Raw genomic sequence first — 21,137 nt, forward strand, 5'->3', positions numbered from 1 at the left:
ACCCTGGCGACGAACACTTCTCTCCCAGTGAGATAAGTTTCTTGATACCGTCACTCCAGAATGTTTGACTTTATTGATGGTGGCCCCCCCCACCCTCCCCGTTTCCATTTGCACGTCTTCATCACTATCAAAATGACATCCTCGAAGGTGTTCTTGAAGTTTTGGAGACAAATGAAAATCGGATGGGCCTAATCGGGACTATATGTAGGATGATCGGTGATAGTGAACTTAAGGTGTCAGATTGTTGCAGATGTTGCAGTGCTTGTATGTGGTCTGGCATTGTCATGCTGAAGGAGAGGGTGCTTCATGTGTGGACAAACTCTTTGAATTCAAAACTGTATCACAGCATGCTGTCTCTCGCACACTGTCAGTTAATTTACACACCATTGTGTTACATGCAAAAATTCTGAGCCCTCTGTTAGTGGAGGGCTGCAAATTGGTAGAGTTGAAGAATAAAGCTTAAAATGTTACTAACATTAGTTTTATCTGAAAAGTTTTCTGAGTTTTCACATTAAAAATTCAGAGGCATTACTTTCCAGCCCACCCTCATACATCTGTACTTCATAAGCAATCTTATGGTGCACTCAGTATTTTGTCATTCAAATGACAACTTTCAGGAGGAGCTGCAGTAAGATGCTCTCTGTAAAACAGATTTATAAGACAGTGTTGAGTATCTAGGCCATTTTATGTTTTGGCCTCCCAGTGGCACCACCTCATTTTAGACACCTTCAGCGCCGACAGGATTATTTTTGTGCCTCAGTGAGACGAAGGGCCATAACAGCGGTAGCGCATCTACTAGTAGGGTCATCAAAGCTGGACGGGTTTCAGCAGAGGGATGCCGTGAAGAGTGTCCCAAAAGTTATGGCTTGGAGAGCTGTGTGTTTCCCAGGGAGCTCTGCTAGTAATGGTAGTGTGTGGATAGGCCACCCTGTGTTTCCCGAGGTGGGGACAGGCCAGTGCCGTGAGACCCCTTCTACCCTAAACTCGAGGCATACTTCAGGGACCATTATTAGGCATGATGGTGGAATATTGTGTGTTCCAGAGAAAGGGGGGGGGGGGGGGGGCGGCTTAACTTCACTGCCTGGAGCATGAGCAAGGCACGCACCTCTGAAGGAAAAAAAAAAAGAGAGAAAAAGTCCTCAACCTCAAGGTGTGCTATGTGCTGATAAGATGAATGGCTTTTGATATTAAACAGTCTCCAGTGGGCACTCTCTGGGCCACGTCAAACTGACTATCTGATCTTCTGAAATCAAAGGCCTATCCTGTTATGGAAGAGTTGTATAACACTCTTAACTTTTGTAAGGGTATGGTTTCCTAGAGATCGACCGTGAGGAGGTAAGAGACCAATAAATAACGTGTGTCACAGAAGTGCGTAACTGTATGGGGAAAGCCAGTGGCATGTTGGAAAAAGACTAAAACGTTAGAATAAATGTTCACCACTTCAACATTACTTGAACATATTCTTGCGGACTATATCGGTCTTAAGGTTCAACTACTTTTTACCAACCCAGCGCAATGCTTCAAATGCCAAAGATTTGGCGGCATGTAATAAGTGGGCTACAATTGGAAATTGTGGAGGCTCAGTTAACATATTGGACAACTCTTGTACACTTCCTTTGAAATGTATAACCTGCTCCAGGGATGATGCAGTATGGGGCGGGACGTTTATGGTTATAACAAGAAAAGAAAAAATTAGGAGTTAGAGGCACATACCCTATGGCAAAGCTAAAAAAGCTTTAAAAGCTATGCGATCTCCGGTGTTCACTACTACTTTCAAATTGGCCTTTATGAAGCCAGTTGCCAAATCTGATGTCTCCACACAAACCCAGACTACAGTTTCAAGTGAAAGTACATGCAGTTGTCAGTGTTCATGTCGGGGAAGGGGGAAGCTAGACTCAAACCTGAAATCTTTCAGAAGCCATCGACGACGATGGACTTGGAACCTCAAGCACATACCGCTGCTCACCATGAAGCCCACTAAACTGTCCCCTCTATCCATGCAAGCAACCCCTCCCTTAAGTAAGGAAAAAGATGTTTGAAGTTGAAGTGGCAGCTAAACCATTGTGTCGGCGAGCAGTCTCCCTTTCTGGTAGTGGCTTTACTGTCGACGATTTTGATATCCATATGGAGAGCCAGGCACTGTCGAATGTTCCCCCTGACCTCTTGAGTAAATCACCACTGCCAAGGGTCAACAACAAGGACATGGGCACGGACAAGGACAAGGACAACCATCGCTAATCAATGGCTCCCACATGGACTTCCATATTGCAGTGGAACTTGAATGGATACAGATCACATTTGGAAAAATTACAGCTGCTGCACCAGGAGAGACTCTTCTGCATCTGCTTACAAGAAACTCATTTTAAAGTTACAGACACGCTTGTATTAAGGGGCTACCACCTCTACAGATGCCACTCCTCTTCTTTCCCTCTTAACACAGCCATGCAGGCAGTAGCAGTGGAAGTTCTCACACCAGTTAAAATCAGTGTATTCTTTACATCTTCCATCTCATGATCCATTGGATGCAGATGCACTGACAGAACTCTCTTGCACATTACTCCACCCATTCCCCCTCATGAGGGATTTCAATGCACACAATGTTCTGTAGGGTTAGGCTACCACTTGTCAGGGATCGAATTATCAATTGCCTTGGTCAGATGACACACTTTTCTACAGCTAGTGGGACCTTTTCAGCTATTGACCTTTATTTTTGCTCCCCAGGTATTGCAGGCTTGGTCCAGTGGGAAATGGTCAGATTTGCATTTTAGTGATAACTTTCTGGTGTTGATTCATCTGCTGACTCAGACGGTGGTCAATGGGAGGCCATCTTCGATGATGGCCTGTCTCTTTGTGGAGTGATGAATGTCATTAGGTAATCAAGCCAAATGTGCAATTTTGTGGGAATTCAAACAACATCCATTTGCAGAAAACCTTTGTACCTTCAGGTCTGTGAGAGCACAGGCGAGCAAGTGTTTTAGCTGAACACTTTGTCACTGTGTCATCCAGACAATCTCCTGCCTTCTAGGTGTTATGTAGCACTGTGAAGATGAGGTGGCTCTGCTTCTTCTTGTCTAATGAGGTGGTCTAAAATATTTCATTCTCCATGCGGGAATTGGGATTAGTTCTGTATGTGGCGAGACACACTGCTCCAGGACAAGATCAGGTCAATTATGCCGTGCTTAGTCATCTGTGATCTGGAGCCAAAGGCAAGTGCCTATCGTATTTCGATCAGATCTGGGTTTGATGGACAATACCCCACAACTTGGAAGGAGGTAATAGTAATTTCATTATGGAAACCTGGCAAGGATCATATTGATCATGAGAGTATAGCCCTTACCAGTTGTGTGGGTAAGACTCTAGAGAGCATACTCAACTGCCATCTTCTCTGGCTCATTGAATTCTGAGGTAATCTAAGCTGCTCCCAGTGTGGTTTCAGGCACTACTGTTCTGCCCTTGACTTCTTTATTCTATGGGAGACTGGGATACAGGATTCCTTCTTACACCAAAGCAATTTGGTTGGTGTGGTTTTTCACCTGCAAAAAGATGCACCATCACTTGGAGGTAAAACATCCTTCACCAACTTAACTTCATGAATGGGGACTACGTGGATGCCTGCTACTTATTATCCTGCCACTTCGTATCCTGTTCTTCCTCATGGAAAGATGCTTTTGATAATGCAATGGTGATGCCTCATCTGACTGCTGTGTTCAAGAGAAATGGGGGTGCTCCAAGGCAGTGTACTGTGTCACACAGTAATTGCTGTTAATGGCATCTCCTCAGCAGTCATTTAACAGGGTTAATGCTTTTTGTCTGTGAATGGCTTTGCAGTCTTCTAATCTTTCTCCAGTCTTCAGACAACTACAGCTGATCACCAGGAGGCTGGAAGCTTGGGTTAATAAAACAGGTTCTAAGTTCTCACAAGAGAAGACTGCGTTTGTCAATTATAATGGTGCTCGCTGAAGTTTCAACCACTCAGAGCTCACAATGGGGACAATATTTAACATTTTAAGGACAATGTGTGCTTTTTTTGTGCCTACTGTTTGACTCTAAATTAACTTGGCTCCTGCACCTGAAACCCCTGTAAACAAAGGGCTTCAAATCGTTAATACTTTGAAATGCTTCGGCATAAAGGTGTTGGACACTGACAAGTCCCACCTCCTGCAATCAGATCATGATTAGATTCTGGCAGCATTGTTTATGGATCTGTCCATATTTACTACCTTGGTTTGTTAGCCACTGTCCACCATGAGGGCAACCAGGTATCAGCTGCAGCCTTTTGGACTGCCCAGTTCGTCTTATGTGCAGAGGCCGGTGAACCACCACTCTGGATTTGGTGGCACCTTCCCCTGGTTTGGCAGGTGCTGAGAATCTCGGTGTCACTCCACTCGTTAGCATTTAGAGTGGCAGTCTATCTGAACTTTAAGTGGCTGTTCAGGAACTGGTCCCATGTGTCCAAGTCATTCAGAATACTTGCTACTGACTGTGTCAAGGATCTCAATAAATCAGACATCAGAATTGAAGCCAGGAATAGTACAAATTGCCACCTTGCATCTTCAGAGGTCCAAAGTGATTATAAGCATGACTCAGTACAAGAAAATTTGTACCTCAAATTACATTTTTACAATTCTGTTTTGTTCAGTTTAAAGTATGTACCACATTTTTATTGCTGTTTGTATGGGTGGATCCAGCAATAGAATTCCCTCAGTTGTTGAACTGTTTTCCCTGATAGATTTTTCAAAGTATGCCTGCTGGAGCAATTTACAAATTATGTGTAGAGTTTATGGCATTATGACTGCTATGGAGTGGATTCACAAGAATCACCGTACAATGTTTCTCATCTGTTTTGACCCCCATAGTGTGTGCTAAAAGCAGGCCACCAAATATATCCATTAGACCAGTTGATTCAGCTTATCCATGATTCCTTACAGTGGCTTCAACACTGTTGCAAGGAGGCGGTCTTTGGCTGGGTTCCTGGACACACTGCGGTACAAGGAAACGACACAGCCAACAAAGAAGGATGTCGTGATTGTGTTTTAAGTCAATGTGCTATCCCGTTAAATGCTGCCATCTCATTATCTGACAGATGAATCGAGCATCAGTGGGAAACTGAATGGTTGGATGTGGGGGAGAAAACAAATTGCGGTCACTCAAATCAACGACACTGACATGTTGGGCTTCATACCAACCTCACTGACGGAAGAAAGAGCTGCTCATCAGGATATGAATAAGGACATAGCCCTCTAACACACAGTTTCCTCCTTTGTTGGGATGATTCACCTCTCGGAAGTTTGTTGTGTGCCACTTTCAGTTCAGCATATTTTGGCTGTGTGTCTCTTACATGCTAACATGAGGGCAGCCCCCAGTTTGGTGGAGACCTGCACACCAACATTGCCAACAGACACACCAGTGTTACATGGACTCTACAACTTTGCAGACTGTTGGGCCTCATCCCTAAAGTGCTGGGGAGAGGAAGTAGAGTTTGTTTTATAAATTACTCTGCATGTTAGGACCGCCGCCGTCATCTCCCCCCCCCCCCCCCCCCCCCCTCACACACACACACACACACACACACACACACACACACACACACACACACACACACACACAAAACACACCACCACTTATGTTTCAGTGCTAGTTTGACAGCCCTACCTTCAAGATGACTTTGTGTGTCCTGACTGTGAATTCAAAGCCTTTTAGGATCTGTTTCTTTTTTCTCAGATTGCTAAATGGGATTTTATTTTCAAATTTTTGGAATGCTTAGTACATTTCCCTGCCTGCAGTAATTTTGGCTTCATACAACTCTTCTCAGTATAGCATTTGCTCCTTCGATATATTTACTCTTTTTTTTTTTTCCATCCAAAGTGCGTTGTAAAATACTCTAATTGTAACCATTAATATCCAACAGTTTCATCCCCAGAGACAAGTATTTGATATTGACTGACCAAGTGATCTGCACTCTAAATATTTTGTCCATAAAAAATGGCATTATGAGGGCTACGACTGTTGATAAATATAAATAAAACAAGTTTTTTACCTCACTATAGATAAGTGACTGGTTGGTTGGTTGATTGATTTGGGGGAGGGTACCAAACAGTGAGGTCGTCATTGCAATCAGATCAGGGAAGGATGGAGAAGGAAGTCGGCTATGCCTTTTCACAGTAACCATTCTGGCATTTACCTGAAGGAATTTATGGAAATCGCAGAAAACCTAAATCAGGATGGCCGGAGGTGGGTTTGAACTGTCGTCTTGCCGAATGGGTGACTGATGGAGAAAACAGTTTTATTTATAAATCTACAATCAGCTTCTTGTTGTACTAACTGGTCAGAAATATTTTTCTACATTTATTAACATTAATTTATTGCATGTGTTAATACACACTATTGCAGCCTTAAGATTGCTAATTTCCTTTCTGTGTTAACTATATGATCAATAGTTCAGACCTGTTTATTACAAGAAGATATGGGATGTCAAATGGTTGGCCAATGCCCTCATCAGGCCTAAGTATATTCCACAATTCTTCTGTCAATATGGGTTTGATGTTAGGGGTTTGATAAAAATTTGCCAAAGCAATTAGAGGTTAAGACAATATGTGTGTTATGTGAAGAAGAGCTTTAAATTTACTCTTCACCTCACTTAGTCAGATTTATTTTCAGATACAGTTTAATGTTTTTGGAATATCTTCAAGTACGCATTCCTTAATTTTTTTGTAAACATCATTTTGAGAACAAAGGGACCATTTTTGCACCGTTGGAATGGCTTTGAAACAAGTAGCACAAGTATAATTCACTGTCCTCTAAAATGGCAAGTTGACAACATCAACAGTCAATGGCACTGAAGAGATATTAACTTGGGCTTTACATCAAAATGGACACCAGCACCAAACTCTGATGATTCTTGGAACTTCAGTACTTGAGCATGCTTCACTTACTAGTCGCATAGCTAGTTGATTTGTCCAAGTGACCTGAATAATCTTTTCCCTCTTATGTGAGATGATTCAATATGTAGTCTAAATCGGTTGAGGTGTATGTTGGAATTATTTCTTAAACAGGTCATGGCCACTTATTTTTATATCTGAGCCAATGATCCATTTTACCAAGTGACATGGCTCAGAGGAAAGACACTCGTATGTGGAAGGACGACATTTTAAATCCCTGTCTAGCCACCCATGTTTTCCATGATTTCCATAAATTACTTAAGTCAAATACTGGAATGGTTTCATTGGAAGGGCACAGCTAATTTGCTCCCTCATCCTTCCCCAGTCAGAGTTGTTTCCTCCATCTGTAATGACCTCATTATTGAAAGGACATAAAATACTAATCTTCCATCCTTTCATAATAGGTTTCTCAAGAATGAAATGTTGAAACTCTATAACCTTTCTTCCCAATCCCCACTGTCCCCCAATATCTTCATTTATTAATGTAAAATATTGTTGGTTCACCTTAGTTAAGGCTTTTTTAATAAACTAGAAGTGTTACATAATGGTTGATATCACTTACTGCACTGATACTTTCTTGTCAGACACAAGTGCTGAGGATGTCATTTGCCCAAAGCCATATCGTACAGGTGAGAATCTTAGAACATACTTTACCCAGGTATGGAATTTAGCAGTTGAGTCATAGGTTCCTGTAATCAACAGCATAAGAAACAAATGTAAGCTGAGTGCATCATAAATGTCTCTTTGAGTGTACTCACAAGATCTGTGAAAAGATCATACCATGGAACTGTTTGCTAAGATAATTGGCTGTCGGCTAGAATTTTAAGTTGGATACTTTTATCTTCCCAACATACCTCCCACAAACCTTAGTTTCCGAATAAAAAACTATTTTGGTCAGCACATGAGTTGAATGTATTTGATAATATTACACTTTGAACAGAGTTTGTGATCTGTTAACCATTCCACATAAGACAGGTAAAGCATAATTACTGTGGTAAATGTTGACATACTTTTTTGCACAAATCTTACCTATAAGATCAGAATTTTGACACAAAATACCATTTTTTTAACATACAAAAAGTGTAACCAATGTGAAGATAATATGAAACAAGAACTTCACAATCAAATATGAAACTGAAGTAGCTAGATGTGGCATATTATATGCCAGGTTCAGCAGCTTACCTTCCCTCATACAAGATCAGCATCACTGAGCTGTAGATTCTGGGAGAGAACCATATGTGTTGTATCTTTTGTGAAGAACTTTGTTTTTAGCAGTAACATGTTGATTTTGTGGTGTACACTTGCAAAAAGTTTCAGACTAGCTATTGAAAAGTTTGTCGTAAGGCCTCAGTTGATCCTGCAACTTTATCTGAAACTAAGAGGACCTAGACATTTATCAGCACTTCACATTTCTTAAAAACACAAAATCGTACCATAATTCTGTTCCACATGTAGCTGCAAGTCCCATCCACCACAATGTAATGATAATAGTGACATCTGTTTTGTTTGGCAGTTGCAAAGAGAATCTCCTAATAATAAATTTAACACCGTAGTCCCATGTGTATCATGTTTGCAACAAAATAACCATCAGAATATCGAAATCCATCTTCATTCTCTGTATATTTTATTGTACCTTACCCTCAGAGCACATTTCCATATACAAATCTGATGTTTATGCAGTTATTGGAGTAAAACTTGTGTTAGTATTATTTTTCCTAGAATTATCATCACTGCCTCTTTAAATTGTGTAGACTTTATTTTTAACAGAAATTTTCAAAAATGGAATAATTGCAGAGCTGTACTTAAATTGCAGTTTTAGTGCTAATCTGAAACCTTGAAACATGGTGAATATTTTTCGAAAAAGTAAAATAAAAACACTGAAAAGAAAATCAGTAGAACATTTGTTAACAGAAATTGTGACACGTTTTATGTCATTTGAAATTGTAGAAATTCTAATATTAGTATAAACACATGGCAGTGATTTAATATATGTTTTAAGAATTCATGTGCAGCAATTTTTGACTGTGTGTGTAATAATTTTTGAACAGTTATGTGATGGTGACAGGCATTGGCAATAATAAAAGATACAGAAATGAAACTGAGTTGTTTCATACTTGTCTGGGGTATCAAAGGATCTCGATCTCTTTATCTTTAAAGCACGCATGTTGGCATGTGTGGGTGTTACTTTGAAATCAATAAAGTTAAATGTGCACCTTTAAAGTTGCATTTCTTGCACACTGTTTCAGTGCTCACCTCCCATTGCATGTGTTGTAGAATTCAGTGGTATAAAAGATTGAACTGCTAATTGTTTTCCTTGTACTTGCTGTTAACAACTTTAATAAAAGTCCATTGTCTCTTGGTAGTGTAATTAAAACCAGTAACAAAGTCTGGAATTGAATGCCTGTGCATTTTTAACTAATAATAACTAATCTTTTGAGAAATGAAATTGTGCCCATAACATTAAATCAAGAAATATTTACTTGCAGCTGGAATCGTGAAAGGTAGTTCGTGCTTAAACTTGTAATGTTTGAATTATGTGTTTAATTATTCAGTTCCATGCTTCTGGTGCAAGCCCTGTGGAATTTGTCCAAGCTGTTGTCGAAATACAGTCCATGTCTACATTGGCAATCCAGCAGTTTTGTCTGGGAATGTTCCGTATAGTTACAAAATTGTTTTTGCAGTATCATGCAGTTTGATCTGTTTCAGTAGAACAAATGCTGCTCACCAAAGAAAGCTTAACTTGAAAATTCAGTATTGATAAATTGCCAAACCTGAAACAGAAATATTAATGGCTTGGTTCACCTCCCGCTTCGGGACCTAAAATGATACGTAGAGAACTCCAGTATGTGATCAATATTGTTTTGAGGTGCAAACTGATGTACTCAGTTGTATAACATAGTGTTATGATTGGGTAGTGGAAGTGAATTTGGTTTCCACAAACCAGGGAGAATCGTAGTAGTAGTAGTAGTAATTCAACCAGTTGTCAAGTGTACTAAAACTTAGTCAAAATGTAAAAAGACAGGACATGGCATAGCTAAAACATTGATACAGTCTCGGACAAAGAAGATATTTTCAAACCTGCACGTGTTTGAAATTTACAAAACTGGTATCAGTTTGATATGGCTGAAGTGATATCTATATGGCAATAGACTATACCAAACACGAACACAACAAATATAAGGGTGTGTATGGTGTTAATGATATTCGTGTAACATGAATACCTTTCTTCTTGCAAAATGGCTCTTAATACAGCAACTGTGCGGGGACAGGGCTACAAGCACCATCACACCTCCCAGCAAGATTGCTAATGTGCTCTGTTTGGCTTAGGTTTTGTGTGTGTGTGTGTGTGTGTGTGTGTGTGTGTGTGTGTGTGTGTGTGTGTGTGTGTGTGTGTGTGCGCGCGTGCGCGTGTGCATTCTGGGCGTGATGGGGGGGAGGGAGGGGGGGGGGGAGGAGAGAGCTGTGTCACTCCATCTGCTGAATTATTGGCTGCTGAAGATGTTAGTCTGAGACAAAACCTAGATGGCTGACTGTTGTCTTGGAAGATGAACTCTTCAAATTATGCATCAGTGTAAACATGTACATGATAAGCACCAACTGTGTTATCTCCATGTACTTGCATAGTGATCATTGTACATGGAAAGGCATGGTGGGCTGTTCTTCTGTGGGAATTCTTTGTACATTCATTGCCAATTCGAGCAGTCTTGTTATTTTGTGTGGAGGTAGTACGCAGTTGACTGTTGTTGTAAGTGATGAAAATGGATTGAAGTGGAAGTGGTGTGCATATGGCAGATTTTTGTGTCATCACAATACTAACAGCATATTCATTGTTGGTGTCAGTTTTTTAAATGTTTCCTGAGTTGGTGAAAGTTTGCACAGTTTCATTGATTGATGGGAACCTGTGATTTGGTAGAGAGAGTGATTTTACTATATGAATCTTAGGCAGAAAGGAACTGGGTGATCTCACAGTGATTTAAAGAGACATCTAATGTAAATGACTTACCGGTTGAAGGTGTCTAATATGTATTAAGGATCCCATTAAACATTATTTAGCACGAAAATGCCAGATTACAGTAGCTGAATATATTGTAGGAACTGCACTTACCTCAGCAGCAGATTGCAGTATATCATTTGTATAGTGTGGTGTTAAGACATTTCCTTAACTGTAGTGTGGAAGTTAAAGTTTAGTTACCTTACACAGGTCTTGAAATTTATGGTAGCCATAGGATTTCGATGGAATCTGCTCTACTCTGTAAGAATAATTGGGGAACTCTGTGAAGGAGAAGTAGAAACTCAGATTTTGATAACTAATATTAATGAACAAGAGAGTTATGAGATGCTGCCAAAATGAATGGTATGGTGCTCAAGGCACAAGTTTTAATATTTCAGAGGTGCAGGATTTTAATTCCTGTGGTATGGTATCATAACCTCCCTTTCCAGTACTAATACCCACTAGTGTTGTAGGCACCAGTTGGTAGACCAGTGTCCTATAAGATTAGTATAAGGGACAGTTGGATAAAGACAAGACAAATGGAAAAAAAGTAAGTAAATTGTTTATTATTTCGAAAGTAATCACAATAACCGTAAATTCAAGATCATGTTGTTGTTGTTGTTAAGAAGGGACACTCAAATGAAAAAGACAGGTGGAAAACGGTGAACTGTTCATTATTTCAAAAGTAATTACCATAACCGTTACTATATTTATCCCACTGTGACACACGGCAGTCAGTGCCTTTATGGAAAAATGTTTGCTTGCCTACAAAACCATGATTATATCCAGGTGTGCAAATAAATGATGATTAATGTCTTCCTTCAGCATACAAAATCTATGGAAATTGCATGGGGAGAGGTCAGGACTGTATGGATGCTGTATAAAGGCTTTCCAGCAAAACTTTTGCAGCATAGTGGGCCAGCTCGCATGTTGCCAAAGTAGCAAAAGTTTTGCTGGGAAGCCCTTTCACATCCTCCATACAGTCATAATCTCTCTTCAAGCAATTTCCGTATTTTCAGAGCCCTGAATAAAAATGTTCGTGGCTTTTGATTTGCTGCAGACAAAGAAGAGAAGCATGCCCGGGTACAATTGTTTCCGTAAGCAACCGCAAACATTTTCCCATGAGGGCATTGACTATCTTGTCTCTCATTGGGATAAATGTTTTAATGGTTATGGTGATTATTTTTGAAATAATAAATAGTTAACTTTTTTCCCCATCTTCTCATTTTCATTTGATTGCATGACAATGACACAACAATGATGAATGTGACTGAATTTATTCTAAGCCTAGAAAGTCATTTCTGTTTTGCACAATGACCTTACGTGATTTTTTTACTAATGATGTTGGCACCTACAATTTTGTACTTTAGTAATTTGAGTGAGTGTAGTCCAGTTTGTTCTATATTTTTTTAGATCCAGGGGGTGGTGATGTTGAAGATGGAGGTGGAGGAGATGGGAAAACAGCAGACTCGCTAAATGTTAGTGGCAGTTTTCCAGCAGATCATGATGCTAGTCCTAAGCCTTTATCAAGAGCAAAGGAGAAAAGAATTAACAGATGTGTTCCTGTACGACAACCCATTACTGAACACGTTAACAGGTGATAATAATCAAATAGCAATATTGTTTCATTTTGTATGTGAATGATAAAGAATGAAATTGTCTGTAAGTGCCTACAAAATCAAGGTGGTAATTTTGTATGGTACTACTGGCTGTGATTTTATTTAGAATTTTATGTTTTAGGTCCAATAAATATGGCAACTATTGCCAAGGAAGTAATCATTTAATAATGTGAAGTTTGGTAGAGAAGTTAAAGTATTTAATTACTGTTCAGAATCGTGCTCCTAGTTTGATAACCTCCAGATTTGAATCAAATAATTGGATATTAACTGAGCCACATATTTAAAAATAAATTCTGTATTTCAGGGCAAACCACATGAACAAAGGGAAACAGCAGCAACGTGACCGTAGAAAACTCCGTGAAAAGAGGCGCAGTACAGGAGTTGTTCATTTACCTTCAACAGAAGTAAGTTTTCTTAAAGAATATATATCTTAGAGCTGCATCTGACTTCAGCTTTTTGCAGGATAATGTTATGTTCTTTAAGGAGTAAGAAAGATAGTGAGAATTACTTCCCACTATAGTTTTTTCATGGTGTCATGACCTTAACTGTAATGGGGAATATAAACACTGATGACAACAAGCTTACTTGAACTAGCAACTATTTTTTATTATTTTTGTATATCACGAGCAGCTCAAAATCTTTGTTGGGTATTTGTTACTAGCTAACTTGTGGGAACTTGTAATTGGGTGCACAACACAGTAAAATTGAAGAGGGGGAGTAAAGCTGTGTGTGTAAAACTCATTTCCATATGTTCTTTACACTTTTGACAGCTAAATTAATTTACAAAAATCCACAGTAGTAGGCATGACTGTAGATTCAACCTTGTCATGTTAGTCCTGTGTATCAAGTTGAAGTAAAAACTAATGCAGACTACACATATGTTGTATCATTGAACATGTCATGTTACCTTTCATGGAATATATTTTGTCACTTAGACCCTATATTTCTTCAAAGTGTGGTGCTTTTCAAAGCATTAACCAAGATGGAATCCAGGTTTTCTGGAACACATGTTGCAGTAGTAAACAGTTCCCCTTCTACCACCTTTAACCTTGCTGTTACTGCAAACAGTACAATCCTTGCTGTTACATTTTTCATTGGAGTAAATGAAATGCGACTGCTTTGATAGTCTCTCCTCATAATTGACGGTAGATGGTATTCCCCTCTTTCTTGTTTGTGTCCCATACACTTCCAACCAGAGCACCCCCTGCGGGCCTGGGGGTTAGAATAAGCCCGAGGTATTCCTGCCTGTCATAAGAGGCAAGTAAAAGGAGTCTCACATCTTTCAGCCTTTATGTGATGGTCCCCAGTAGGGTCCGATATCCATTTTTCAAAACTTTCCCGAAGAGTGAGCCCATTTTCTTGTCATGGCGTTGCAGTCCCGCTCATCCTCCATCTCTCGAGCGAGGGCACCTTCCTGGGTGTGTTTTCCTCCATCCACTATGCAGTGTCATTTCCTGCACTGCCGATGACCATGGAATTCTTTGCACCTCATAACCAGCACGGTAGCCAGTTTGTTGCGGTGGGGCTGCCATGTACCCTGTTGGTTGTAGCCTCCTCACTACACAGGGATCCATCCACTGATGCTTGTGCTGTTAACTCCCCACATATGCCAAGGAGTAGATGCCCGTCACCCTGGGGCATTGGGATTCCCGGCAGTGGTCATCCTGCCACTGGGGAGGGCCCCTGGTTGGAGTGGGGGTGGCATCAGGGAGGATGACGTGCAACATGTCATCACTTGCTGGTGATCAAATACCAGCAGTCCCTAAGCATTCAGAATCTCAGTACGCTGCAAGGAAGTATGATCCTAAATCGTTCCCCTCGTTGGCCACACCATGAGAGGAACGCCAGGTTAAGGATGGCAACAAACCTTATTTGGCCCAGTACCTCATATGTATGAGAGCTGGTGGGAATTCTTTATCTCGATAAAGCCTCAGTTTTTTGTAGAGCATATAGAGGACAAGTTTGGGAAAGTGGAAGGCTTGTCCAAATGCAGTCAGGGTCAGTCTTGATAAAAACGGCTTCCTGTGCCCAGTCATGGGCGTTATTCGCTTGTGACAAGCTGGGGGATGTTCCCCTTACCATCACGCCTCATAAGAGCTTAAATATGGTGTAGGGTATTACATTCCACAGGAACCTTCTTTTGCAGTCTGACGACGAGCTGCGTGCCAACTTAGAGCGACAAGGAGTTCATTTCATGCAGCGCGTCCATTGGGGTCCGAGGGTTAATCAGATTGCCACTGGCACCTTTACCTTGGCCTTTGAGGGTAATACACATTACCCGAGAAGGTCAAGGTGATTGTCTACTGCTGTGATGTCAAGCCATATATCCCTCCCCCAATGCGTTGCTTTAAGTGCTGGAAGTTTGGCCATATGTCTTCCTGCTGTACTCCCAGCATCACATGTCGAGACTGTGGACGTCCATCCCATCCAAATACTCCATGCACCCCGCCTCCCATCTGTGTCAACTGCGGAGACCATCATTCACCTTGCTCGCCAGACTGCAGGATTTAACAGAAAGAGAGAGAAATCATGGAATACAAGACCCTGGACCAACTGACCTACACTGAGGCTAAGAGAAAATATGAGTGCCTGCATCCTGTGGTTACGACCTCCTCATATGCCGCCACTACGAGAACAGTTGTAGCCCCATCAGTTCCGCAAATTCCAGTCTCTATGAGCCAGAATACTACACCTGTCTGCTTGATGGTGGGGGGGCCACTGCCACCTCGCCCCCCCCCCCCTCCCCTCCCCCTTTGCTCCCGCACAACGTACCTCAGGAGCACTGCCTCCCCAACTGTCAGGGACACCAGTCTCCACTTCTCAGCCAGCTCCTCTCGCCAGGAGGGGGTCCCTTGGGTCACTCCCTTCCCAAGTTTCTGCTAATGGGAAAGATGACGCGCACTGGTGGCTGAAGTGCCCAAAAGCAGCTGGCTGTAGGGCTTCACGATCATCCTCAGTCCCGGAGACTGAATCAGTGAAGCCCTCCCAGCCAGAGAAACCCAAGGGCAGTGGGAAAAGTACAAGAAGAAGACCCCTAAGACCAAGGAAATTGCGGTGGCACCCACACCACCACCACCACCACCACCACCACCACCACCACCACCACTACCTACAAGCTCTGCGTCTGGGGATAAGGTGGAGATTCTGGTGTCTGCTGAGGACCTAGATCTTGCCGGACCCTCACACACAATGGATATAGACTGCTCCGGCAATAAGTCGGTGGCAGCAGCTGACCCTGAGGCGTAAACTGCCTCATTGAATGCTCCGTGCCTTCCCAGTCTCACCATGATAGTATCCTGCAGTGGAATTGAGGCAGTTCACCGTCTGGCTGAGCTACAGTAACTGTTAAGCTTTACACCTGATTTCTGCATTGCCCACCTGGTTCCCGGCAATGCGGACCCTGCCCTCCATGGCTATGAAGGATATTACAGGAACCGTAGTGACTATAATAGTGTCTGGTGGAGTTTGCATTTATGTCGTAAACTCAGTCTGTAGTGAAACTGTGCCCCTTCAATCCCCTCTTGAAGCTGTGGCTGTCAGAATAAGGATGACACTAGACATAACTGTCTGTAATGTATATCTTCCTCCAGATGGTGCAATACCCCTGAATGTATTAGCTGCACTGATTGATCAACTCCGTAAACCTTATCTATTTTTGGGAGATTTTAACACCCATAACCCCCTGTGGGGTTGCTCTGTGCTCACTGGCCAAGGTAGATATATCAAAACTTAACTGTCTCAGTTCGACCTGTGCCTCTTAAATACTGGGGACGCCAACATTTCGGTGTGACTCATGGTAGTTACTAGGCCATTGATTTATCCATTTGCAGCCCAGGACTTCTCCCATCTATCCACTGGAGAGTACATGATGACCTGTATGATAGTGACCACTTCCCCATCTTCCTGTCACTGCCCCGGCATCAGGTCCATGAATGCCCATCCAAATGGGCTTTAAACAAGGCAAACTGGGAAACTTTCACCTCTGTGGACACCGTTGACTCTCCCCCAAACGGTAACATCAATATGATGGCTGAGCAGATGACTACAACAACTTTTACTGTGGCAGAAAACGCGATCCCTCGTTCTTTAGGGTGCCCTCGGCGAAAGACGGTCCCTTGGTGGTTGCCGGAAGTTGCTGAGGCAATTACAGAGTGTCGGCAAGCTCTACAGTGACATCAGCAGCACCATTCCCTAGAGCACTTAATAGTCTTTAAGCGGCTCCGTGCCTGCATTCACCTGATTATAAAACGAGTGAAACAGGACTGTTGGGGAGAGGTATGTGTCGATCATTGGGTGCCATACGTCACCTTCCCAAGTCTCGACGAAGATCAGACATCTTTTTGGGTACCAGACTCCAACAGCTGTCCCTGGCGTTAACTTAAATGGCGTGCTCTCTGACTCAAATGCGATTGCCGAGAACTATCTTCCAGCCTCTGCATCAGAGAACTACACCCCAGCCTTTCGCACCGTCAAACGGCGTTCACTACACGCCACAGTGAACCATATAACACCCCATTTACAGAGTGGGAGCTCCTCAGCACCCTTGCACATTGCCCTGACACAGCTCCTGGGCCGTATCGGGTCCACAGTCACATGATTAAACATCTCTCGTCTGACTACAAGCAATATTTCCTCATCTTCAACCAGATCCAGTGCAATGGTGTCTTCTCATTGCAATGGCAGAATAGCACCATCATTCTGGTGCTAAAACCTCGTAAAAATCCACTTGATGTGGATAGCTATTGGCCCATCAGCCTCACCGCCATTCTCTGTAAGCTGCTGGAATGTATGGTGTGTTGGCGATTGGGTTGGGTCTGGAGTCACGTGGCCTACTGGCCTACTGGCAGTTTCTGCCAGGTTCACTCTACAACTCATAATCTTGTCCCTCGAGTCTGCCATCAGAGCAGCCTTTTCGAGACGTCAACACCTTGTAGTCATCTTTTTTGACTTATGTAAAGCATATGACATGACCTGGCAACATCATATCCTTGCCACATTGTATAAGTGGGGTCTCTGGGGCCCACTCCCTATTTTTATTCAAAACTTCCTGTCGCAACGTACTTTCCAGCCCAAGTCGGTGCCTTCCATAGTTCCCCTCGTATTCAGGAGAATGGCGTTCCGCCGGGTTCCGTATTGAGTTTATCTCTGTTTTTAGTGGCCATTAACGGCCTAGCAGCAGCTGTAAGGCTGTCAGTCTCCCCTTCTCTGTATGCAGATGGCTTCTGCATTTTGTATTACTCCTCCATTACTGGTGTTGCTGAGCGGCACCCACAGGGAGCCATTCACAAGGCGCAGTCATGGGCTCTAGCCCCGCTTCCAGTTTTCAGACGCGAAATCGTGTGTCGTGCACTTCTGTCAGCCTCATACCATTCATCCAGAACCTGAACTTTATCTTAATGATGAACCACTCACTGTAGTGGAGACATATCTATTCTTAGGACTGGTTTTCAATGCCCGATTTTTGTTTGGTCCTCTCCCCCCCCCCCCTACCCCCCCTCCCCCCCCCACCCCCCCCACCCTTTTCAGCCAGCCAACCAACCAACAAGAGCTTTCAGAAGTGTCACTCTGAGTCTCTTGTGGTTCAACTTGAATTTCTGGTTGAAGTAGTATCCAGGTTGTACAGCATGAAGCTGTTGACTATTGCTATCTTCAACAACCAGAAAATCATCTTACACCACCACTTTTTTATTTCGTGATGAAGCTGTAGGATGCACAATACTCGCTGGATATATTCACTCCACCCAGGTTTTTATTATAGTCACAAATGACTTTCTTTTTAGGCATTGCTCCAAACAACAGTGGTATGTGTTCAAGAAATGCATTTCCTCGCAGTTATATTGCTTGCTGACAGTTACTGAACACTTCAGCACAAGAGATACACCAGTGGGAGCCCTGATGCCATAGTTACAGTGAATGGAAGTTCATGTTGGATGATGCCTGACACGAGTCTATTGCGGTATTTACACAGTTGAGGCTGCCCCGCCTGTCAAGCTCTAAGGGTTAATATTCCGGTTCACTGATCTGTTGCAGACTGCAAGACCATTAAAATTTGGGTTGAAAATTTAAAGGCAACTGGCTCCATGATGATGAAACCACCTGGCCCAGTCAGCACAGCCATTACATCCATAAACATGGGGGGGGAGAGAGAGAGAGAGAGAGAGAGAGAGAGAGAGAGAGAGAGAGAGAGAGAGAGAGAGAGCGAGCTAGGGCACCTGTGATACAGAGCTCTAATGGTTGGTTCACTCATGTGCTGTGAGTTTAGGTTCTAAAAAATTAAGTGTGAATGATTCTGCACAAAGGTGGTTCGATGAGATGGTGCAGCTGCGCGCACGCGCGCGCGCGCGTGCCCACACACACACACACACACACACACACACACACACACACACACGGCTCATAAATCGGTGACTATCTTATGGGATCATTTTCCCTGCTAACTTACCTCCAGATATGGCAGTATTCTGTAGTCTCCTCGCTCCCCTGATCTTATCTTACACAACTTCTTTTTGTGGGGATATTTAAAGTTCCAAGTGTATGTTGGCAAATAACATGACCTTGAACATCTGAAGAAGACACGTTAGGGGATATCATTTATATTTCGCATAACATAAACCGTCTATTAAAATTCATAACTAAATTAAAACATTGATCTTGAATATTCGTGCATGCAGTTCTTGCCTGAGGAAGTCTGAAGTTCATTTACTGCTTTTGTACATTGGGTTTCAGTCCGCCTGCACAATTATGACGGCTCAGCATGTGCAGAGAGCTGCTGAAGTTGTGTATTGCCAACTGGCACCATAGGAAAGTTGGACAGCTGCTGTTGACTTAGCCATCTGAGTACTTTCCTAAAATTCACTGACAAGTCAGACTGGAGATGAGCATTTTATCTGGTTTCTTCAGATATTGTCCATATATTTAAAGTTCTTCCAAGAGATTCAAAAAATGAACTTTAGGCACCATGTGTAAAATTTCAGGATGTATGTGTATTCATCCTGCCAGGTGTTTAGTTTCATTTATATCATCTCCAAATGCCATTATCATTTTATAGTGACATGTGTTCTTTAAATATGGTATCAAAAGTTCTACCGGTTTGGCCTATATACCGTTTTTGACAACTGCGTTTAATCTTACACACATCTGAGGTACTGAATTTACAACTTAATTTATTTGTATTGTGTTTCAGCTTTCATGTGAGTGTTTCACGTGTGCGGAAGTGTATTCTTAAACTGGTATTCCACAACTGTTCTGCTATTTTATCTGACAGTCTTCTTCTCTCTTTAATTTGCATGTAAATATATTACTGCATTTGATCTACATCTACATCATACTCTACAAGCTACCTAATGGTGTGTGGTGAAAGACAGTTCTGGTATCAGTAACTGATTGCCCATCCCTACCCTGTTCCACTTGCAAATGGTGCCTGAGAAGAATGATTATTGGTAAGGCTCTTTATTGATCATAACTTCTCAAATTTTTTCATTGTGGTCATTACGCAAGATGTTTACTCTCTCCCACTCATCAGTCCTATGTGGTACAGAACCACATTGATAAACAATACTTAAGAATTTGTCAGCAAGTGGCTTATAAGCCACTTTCTTCATGGATGAGTTACATTTCCGTTTGATTTTTCCTATGAAGTTCTCCAATATCTGCATTTTCTACTATTTGTTTTATGTGGTCATTTCACTAGAGGTTGCTGTGGGTGGTTACCCTTTGATATTTTATGGCAGATACTGTATCCAGCAGTTTCTCGTCACTGGTGTAGTTGTATAGTAGCAGATTTCTTTTCCTATGTATGTGTGATATGTTACATTTATTTACATTGAGGGTCAACTGCCAAAGCCTGCACCATTCATCAATTCTTTGCAGGTCATTCTTCAATTCAATATACTGTCTTCCAGCATTGCTACTTTGTTCTAGACAACTGCATAATATGTGAACAGTCTTAAAAAGCATCCAGTCATCAGACTAGATCATTTATATTCATTGTAAACAGTAATGGTCCTATCACACTTCCTTGGGGTACTCTGAACATGTTCCATTAATAGCAACATTTTCTGTTCTATCTGCAAGGCAGTCTTGAATGCAGTTGCAAATCTGGTCTGAAACTTGATAAGCTCATACTTTTTTTTTCTAAATGGTAGTATGGGATGGTGTCAAATGCTTTCCTGAAGTCAAGGTACATGGCACAAACCTGAGTGCTGTTGTCTACAGCACTATGGACCTCCTGGAGGTACAGATAGACAAATTTAGGAAGATCTCTGTTTACAAAATCCATGTTTATTTTTAAAACATGGTGCATAATTGTAAGACAGATTTGTGTCAATGATAAAGGTGTGTAATTAGGTGCATCTGTCTTAAGTCCCTTCTTGAAAATGGGAATGATCTGCACTTTCTTCCAGTCAGTAGGTAGTCCTCATTGCTCCACTGATCTGTGATAAACTGTTCCTAGTAGGGGAGCAAGTTCTTTTGCATAATACCTGTAGGATCTTATAGGTATCTTATGTGGTCCTGATGCCTTTCTGCTTCTAAGCATTCAAGTTGCTTTTCTATTCAGTGATTGGTTATCTTGATATCTACAATTTCGAT

The 21,137-nt window shown here is 42.0% G+C and overlaps 1 protein-coding gene across 3 annotated transcripts in view; it reads left to right on the forward strand.

The window, feature by feature from the left end:
• The window catches only part of LOC126469807 (PRKC apoptosis WT1 regulator protein-like), a 57,981-nt gene that overhangs the window by 15,793 nt on the left and 21,051 nt on the right, over positions 1–21,137 (forward strand). For 2 of the 3 annotated variants that reach the window (XM_050097070.1, XM_050097072.1), the window contains exons 3-4: positions 12,343–12,526; positions 12,853–12,952. In XM_050097070.1, the coding sequence (XP_049953027.1) occupies positions 12,343–12,526; positions 12,853–12,952 (284 nt within the window). The remainder of the gene's footprint in view (positions 1–12,342; positions 12,527–12,852; positions 12,953–21,137) is intronic. The other variant, XM_050097071.1, reaches the window with a different exon arrangement.

This window comes from Schistocerca serialis, chromosome 3 (assembly GCF_023864345.2).
Source record: "Schistocerca serialis cubense isolate TAMUIC-IGC-003099 chromosome 3, iqSchSeri2.2, whole genome shotgun sequence".
NCBI lineage: Eukaryota > Metazoa > Arthropoda > Insecta > Orthoptera > Acrididae > Schistocerca > Schistocerca serialis.